Source organism: Penaeus monodon, chromosome 13, assembly GCF_015228065.2.
Source record: "Penaeus monodon isolate SGIC_2016 chromosome 13, NSTDA_Pmon_1, whole genome shotgun sequence".
In the NCBI taxonomy this organism is placed as follows: Eukaryota; Metazoa; Arthropoda; class Malacostraca; order Decapoda; family Penaeidae; genus Penaeus; species Penaeus monodon.
Window position 1 is genome coordinate 37,557,849 of NC_051398.1, and position 7,500 is coordinate 37,565,348.

A 7,500-nucleotide genomic window follows, 5' to 3' on the forward strand; every position below is an offset into this window, starting at 1 on the left:
GGAAGAAGGCCACTTTGATGGGGATGGATTTTATCACTTCAAGAAAAATACAGAGCAGATCAAGGATGCATGGTTAGATGATATAGATTGGGTCAAGGTTTGTACATCCATGAATATGAAATAGTTCCTGAAGTGAGATAGCGATTATCTGGTGTCTTTGTAGACGGACCGTTAAAGTTAGGTAATTTACTTAGGAAATTAAGTTTCCGAATACCATATAAACCAGGATCATAAATTATAAAAGAATTTTATTCAGAAGAGTACTGTTGTTGCTATTCTTCAGATTTGAAAGAAAACCCTCTCATGCTTCTTAAATCTGAATTCCAGGTAAAGCATCAAGAAGAAACAGTGAACAAGTATGGATCAGATGTTGAAAGTGATGGAGGCAGTGATAATGAGCTTCCATCTGGCAAGGGAATGAGTGATTCTTTGCAGCAGAACTATACGGAAATCATTGGTCTGTTGCAGCCTGGTGAGACCCTAGCCAAAGCATTAAAGGTATGTTGAAGATTCTTGTGATTCTGGTTCAGGGGGGGATTAGTGTGACTATTTACCTCTTTTTTTCTAACCAAGCTGTATATTTTAGGCAGAATTAAAAAGTGATATGACCAATATCATAAGAGTTACTTTGAGTTTGTTCTGCAGTTCCTGTACAAACACATGTGAAATGTGCCAAGTGAATAACTATATCATGATAAAATAATTAATTTAGATGATAGTAAGGACCGCAGTACAACACAGAATTTGATTTACATACATATATATCCCTGCATTGAGATTTACATACATATAGGTGTACACATAACCATTATCTTTCCTTTTCTGTGTTCTCTAGAGACTAGGTGGCAACAAAAACAAGAAAATATCTTCAGCACAAAGGTGGAAGCTTAAGAAAACAGGAAAGCTTGACAATGAGGGAGGTGATAATAATATGAAAGATTTCCTTAGACTGACAGAATTGGCCAACAATATCATGGAAACAGGCAATATGGACATCTATCAAGAAACATATGAAATGATTAACTTAAAGGTAAGAATTGTCTTTTGTATAGTATGTTACTCACCTGACACCATCAATATTTCTGCAAGGTTTAAGAGAAACATAAACTGGCACAAGAGTTATGATGTATGATGATGTGTGTGGCTTTTTTTGCTGACATTCATTTATTACATTTATGATGCAGTTTGCATTTGCCTTGAAAGATGTTTGATTTATTTTACATAAGGCTTGTGATGGCAATAATATTGATCTTTAAAATTGCACTGATACATTTTGATTTCAGGTATCATAGTAGGGGAAAAAAAGTAATATTTGTGAAAATAGAAAAAGGGACCAGGGCCTTGTAATCCAACATATAAAACAAAAATTGTCCAAAGGTTATTATTAAAACATGATGGTTATTTTATAAGAAAAAAAATCCCTGAAATTGTCCATGGAATGATATAAGGGTGATATCTATATGTGATTTCTTTGTTAATTCTTAAAGTTGTTGTTTATCTTCTTTATCAGCTGTTTTTTTTTTTTTTTTTTTTTTCTACTCATTAAAATCATCATGTGGGTTAATTCATGCTTTTAACCCACAGAAGGAATGTGTCTTATATAATGAGTTTATTTAACTTGATACTGCATAAACATCTCTATTGCATATAATAGAAATTGTTAACCTAGGGACTGTGCAATTAAGAAACTGGCCAACCTTGTGGTGTGCTATTACAGAAATGGAAAATTCCAAAAAAAATATATTGTGTTTGTTTGGGCAAGAAATTTGATGCTGAATCCCTAAATCAATAGCTGTTTCTTGCAGTCACCCCAGCCTTCAGTAAATCACAAACTTATTGCGGTCTATTTTTCATTTCAGCTGGAAAGAGCAAAAGCACCTGCCCCTGCACCTGCAATGGACATGTTTGCAGATGATACTGGGCAAAAAGACAGTGATAATAAAAATGGAGATGCTGAAGATGACAAATTCCGAGAAAAGTCATTAGGTTAGCACTATTGTGTTTTTTTTTTTCTCTCTCTCTTTAGAGCAAAATATAAAATGAAGAGATTGCTAATAAAAGTGATAAAGATAATGAAAACAGCTGATTGTATTTACTTATAAGATTAAGGAATATAACCTGCAATCAAAATACTATTTATTTACTTGTCTCATTAATATTATTTCTCCCCCATTCTCTTTACAATAAACATAGAAGTCAAGTGGGAGCTACGCTGGGAAGACAAAGAAGATGCAGAGATACATGGCCCCTTCACAAGTGAGAAGATGTTGCAATGGCAAGAGTCCGGGTATTTTAGTAAGGGGGGATTTGTGCGGAAAACTACGGATCCTGGCCAGACTTGGTATTCAACAAGACGTATCGATTTTGACCTGTATGTTTAGCATTGTTTAAGTATTTGAAGTTAGACTTAAAAATTAAATTTTGTTATATTTTTCTCTTTTGATGGTAATAGAAAGATACAGGATTTGGAAAGTTGACATAATCTTTGTCTTAATGTTCATGCAATTACTTATAAGTATTCAAAAACTGAATTAGCAGATAGAATCTCTTGAACATCCATAAAGCCTTATAAAAAAAAAAAACTATTTCATCATTAATTGTTAGTATGATGGTATCATTAACAGTAATATGAAAGATAATTTGAAAAACAATAAAACTAATTGATAATACTACTGAATAATCCATGATTCAGTGTTTATATGTTGATTTTATTATAAAAAAATACATATCTACTGATTTTTTTTCAAACACCTACTACAAGGGAAGATTTTGACAGTGAAATTGCTTGAAAAATAGAAACAGTTAATCCTATGAATATTGGAGCCATTGGAATATGATATATGACTAACTGATGTGAAGGAGTGCATTTAAAATCAAGCTTTCAATTGTAGATATTTTACAGATATGAAGAAATTAGAAGGACTGTATCATAATTATCATAATTTTCAGTATTGAGATCGAAATGCCTTTTGATTACTCATATTCATTTACGTCATTTGAAAGCAGTTATATTAATGCAGTGAATGAATAATTTGTGTGTTAGATATTTATAAGTAAGTATAGGAAAAGGAGAAGTACACCGGTACAGTTAGGGTACTATACAGTAATAATGATAATAAAGGAAGTCTTTAGTAGAACTTGTCCCCCCAATCCCATGCCCATAGGAGGCTCAGGAGACAGAGACAGGAACCTCAGTGATTACTATCACTTCAGTCTAGTCCACATCATCCACCCAGGTCCATAATCAACCTCCAGGAGACATTCCTCCTCTCCTAACATCCTCGGCTTCATCTCCACCCCCAGACGGAGACAGACCCAGCGCTAGAAATCTCCCTGCCTATTTGCAAAATTTAGGACCAACTATTTCACTTAAACATACAACTCAAAACTATTAGTTTTTGCTAGATACCCAGCCACATTGGGATCCCTGGCAATGAACAGGTAGAAACACTAGCACACTGCACTTCCTTGTCCACATCCTAGATATTCACATATACCAGCCTCTGACTACTATCCTAAATTTAAGACTTTCCTCTTCACCTTCTGGCAGTCTATTTGGTCTAGCCTTACCACTTATAAATTACATAACATAAAACCTTCCATCCCCCTTGGCCAAAAACATTCCATAAGAACAGACCCTGGGAAACTGCTCTTACCTGTTTACTCACTGGACACTCACCTCACACATTCATATCTCATGTCATGATCTGATCCATTTTTATGCTCCTCATGTAATGTTCTTTCAGTCCCACATATCCTACTATCCTGTCTGTACCTCTACCTTCCTTCACTTATTCTGACTTCCCCGACCCCCCAACCTAATGGACATCCTCTCAAAATCCCTTACATTTTCCCTAGACACCTTATTCTCCTTCCTCATATACATAAACATCTTCCATTTGATCTAATTGTCCTAACCCCTTCACTCCTTCCCCTTCTAACAACCTTTACCTTACATACCCCATGAGCTGACCATCTCACCCTATCATTACCATATTACCCTCTAGTACTGTTAAAACATTTATTTAACTATTAACCATTAACCATTAAGGTGTGGGAGCCATGTTGAAAGGATGAAAGGCTAACATCGTGCCAGGCAAGAACGACCTGGGGGAACCATGGGCACGGTATTCCCGTTTAGTTGTCTAGCCCTTACTCCTCAGGGGACCCTGAGGGGTGAACTGTTTCCCTCCCTAACATACCCTAGGCTTACCATGGCCGGTAATGAAGATTCTATAATCTTATTAGGGGCAATAATGCTTGCCTGTTCATCAAATAGCCTCACTGATTCATATTCTCCTGGTTCACCTTTGACCACAACTCTGAACACAGCTGCTACTACCCCCCTCCTCAATGCCTACTATCACATCATGCACCGAGATCAACACTCAACCTCCAGGAGACATTTCTCCTCTCCCAACATTCTCATCTACATCTCCTCTACCCCTACAACTTTCAATATCAACTATCCCACCCTCCCTTATTACTACTGTACAGCCATATTATCCACCTCTTCGCCATATTATCCACCTCTCCCTCTTCCACATGTCCCTAACCATTTACCACCCCAACCTCTACAAATATCTTAAATACTCTGTTTAACCCAGCCAAATGATCTCCCCACAGCTCCTTACTCTGACAACACTCTCCTCTTCCAGTAGTCTCTAAAGACAAGTAGGCAGTTTCCTTCCGCAGTTGCCCCGATCCTGCCGAACCTCATCCCACCCACAATACTTGTACTGGAATTGCCTCCATCTCCCCAACAAACAGATTGTGGAGAAGACTTATAGCCTGCCTATATGGAGAGAAGGGGAGCACAGAGAGGGAGGTCAGGGCACGAAAACGATTGCATGCGCATGTCAAATTGTGTGGGACGATCTGAATTAAGAATAATAAGGTCATTTGTGGAGAGGAAGCATTCTAGGGATCGGCCTGCTTCATGGACTATGATGTAGTATCAGTACAATGCTACACCATACCCCCTAGAGGCCGTCCTAAGACTCCCACCAACATTGCCGCAGACATCGTCCTCCCCTTTAATGTTTACATTGGCTGAAAATCCCTCCCTGTCCGACCATAACAACTCCCACCCCCGTCAATCCCACTACTAGAACGAATGGTTAACTTCTGCTTAATGTGGTATCTTGAATCTCAATCTTCTCTATCCTTCCCAGTTTGGTTTCCGCTATGCCCGAAGTACAGCTTACTCCTTTGCTCATTGCGAGCTATATTACATCCGCATTTGCACGCATGACTCCATATTAGCCATATTCTTTGACCTAGAAAAGCATATGATACCACTTCGCGGTACCATATTCCCCAACAGTTGCCCTCCAAGGCATGCGCGGAAACATGGATGTCTTTATAAAGTCCTTCCTCTCCAAACGCACTTTCCAGGTCAATATTGCCACTTCCTCATCATTTTTTCTTGAGTTCGAAGGCGTTCCGCAAGGTAGTGTATTCAACACCACCTTATTCCTTCTTGCTGTTAATAGCATTGTTTCAGTTCTACCACCAGGGGCCCGATCATCACTATGGTGATGATTTAACCATTTTCGCCTCCGCCAATTCCTCCAGTCTGCAATATCGTCAGTATCTTCCTGGGTCACTAATGACTTTCGCTTTTCTAGCTCCAAATCTTTCTCCACCTTTTTTCTCTCACCCACGTGTTTGTCGCCAATCTCCACTCTTTTTATGCCACTTCATTCCATTACCTTTCTTCTGCCAAAGTCCTAGGTATTATTTTTACTCCAAATTATCCTGGCGAGACCATATCTTTTACATTAAAGGAAAAGCTCGCTGCCGCCTCCTAATCTAACAGACTGTCCCAAAAATTCTGGGGCTCAGATCGCAAACTCTCTTCCATTTCTATACTACCTTTATCCTCTCCACTCTTGGTTATCTGCTCCTTTGCCTCTACCTCCCTTCTTGCTGATTTTGATACAATCCACCACTGCGGTCTTTGCTTAGCCCTAGGCGCCTTCCGCTCTTCTCCAGTTGAGAGCCTGTACATTGAGTCAGGCATGCCATCTCTTTGCCGACGCCTTTCCAATACTACCCTACACTATTGACGTCTGGCAACGAATCATTAACTCATTCCCCCGCCTTACCCTTTCTAATACTATACTTTATTGCTACATGACCTTAGATGTCTAGCACACTTATTTTTGCTTATAACCATTAACCATCTACAGTCCCTTACTCTGCCAACACTCCTCTTTCAGCAATGCCTCCAAAAACAAGTACGCAAAGTTTCCTTCCGCAGTAGGGAGCGCCCTGTCACCCCCCCAATCCCTTGCCCGTTGTTGTCGTGGGGGGCTTAGGAGCCGGAGACTGGGACCCAATGATGGGGAACTCCCCAACCTTGGGACTCAGTCCTCGACTCAACTAATTTTGCATGGTCTTTTTTCCTTCCCACTTTCCGTTTCTGTCCCTTCACCAAACCCTTCTGCTATCCACCTCCTAAGGTGTGAGAGCCGTGCTGAAAGGATGAAAGGCTGACTTTGTGCCAGTCCTGAACGGCCTGAGGGAGCCATGGGCACGGTATTCCCCTGATTTAGTTACCTAGCCCTTACCCCTCAAGGGGACCCTGAGGGGTGGACTGTTTTTATCCCCAACATAACCCAGGCTTACCATGGCCAGTAATGAAAACATATCCCCACTATTAGTCTCACAGACTATGATGCAACATCAGTGCAATGCTACTCCATTCCCCCCAGAGGTCATCGAAAGAAACCTACTAACATAGCCAAAATTACCTTCCGTAGACATGACCTTCCCTTTATCAAATAGCCCCAACGATGTAAACCCACCCGATTCCCTGACCCCAGGCTCTCCTTTGACCACGGCTCCGAACACTGCAATAACTACCCCCTCATCAATGCCTACTAGTACAGTAGCCAACAATCAACCCTTAAGGAACATTTCCACTCTTCCAGCATGCTCAACTTCAACACCTCCATCCCCACAACCTCCAACATCAACCACCCCATCCTCCCTTATTAATACCTTACAGCCTTATTGCTCACCTCTCCATAACACTACCTCCCTCAACACTACTCCATCTTCGTCACGCCCCCCGCCCTTCTACTACCCCTATCTCTACAACAATCTTGAATACTCTCTTTAGCGCAGCCAAATGGGACCGATTTTTCGTGATCCCACCCACAACTCCCTACTCTGACAACACCCTGCTCTTCCAAAAATGTCTCCAAAAACAAGTAGGTAAAGTCTCTTCGTAGCCGACCCGACCGCTCCCGTCTTGTCACAGTAACATCCGAAAACCAAGCTATAGCATTAACAAAACTAGCTGACCTATATGGTAACCCCATCCTTGCAGAACCCCATCCAACCCTCAATACTTGCACCGGAACAGTTTCAATCTCCCAGCAAATTGCCCAGTCTATGACAAAGATTGGTCAGACTGTGGAGAAGACCTACTTGCCTGTCTCACAGACTATGATGCAACATCAGTGCAATGCTACTCCATTCCCCCCAGAG

At 40.5% G+C, this 7,500-nt stretch overlaps 1 protein-coding gene across 3 annotated transcripts in view; it reads left to right on the top strand.

Moving 5' to 3' along the window:
• Nucleotides 1-2,570, top strand: part of LOC119580299 (CD2 antigen cytoplasmic tail-binding protein 2 homolog) — a 9,671-nt gene extending 7,101 nt beyond the window's left edge. For 2 of the 3 annotated variants that reach the window (XM_037928372.1, XM_037928371.1), the window contains exons 3-7: nucleotides 1-97; nucleotides 328-498; nucleotides 836-1,030; nucleotides 1,860-1,986; nucleotides 2,194-2,381. The exon at nucleotides 1-97 is cut by the window's left edge and continues 70 nt beyond it. In XM_037928372.1, the coding sequence (XP_037784300.1) occupies nucleotides 1-97; nucleotides 328-498; nucleotides 836-1,030; nucleotides 1,860-1,986; nucleotides 2,194-2,381 (778 nt within the window). Of the gene's footprint in view, nucleotides 98-327; nucleotides 499-835; nucleotides 1,031-1,859; nucleotides 1,987-2,193 lie in introns of all 3 variants that reach the window. The other variant, XM_037928370.1, reaches the window with a different exon arrangement.
• The last annotated feature ends 4,930 nt before the right edge of the window (nucleotides 2,571-7,500 follow it).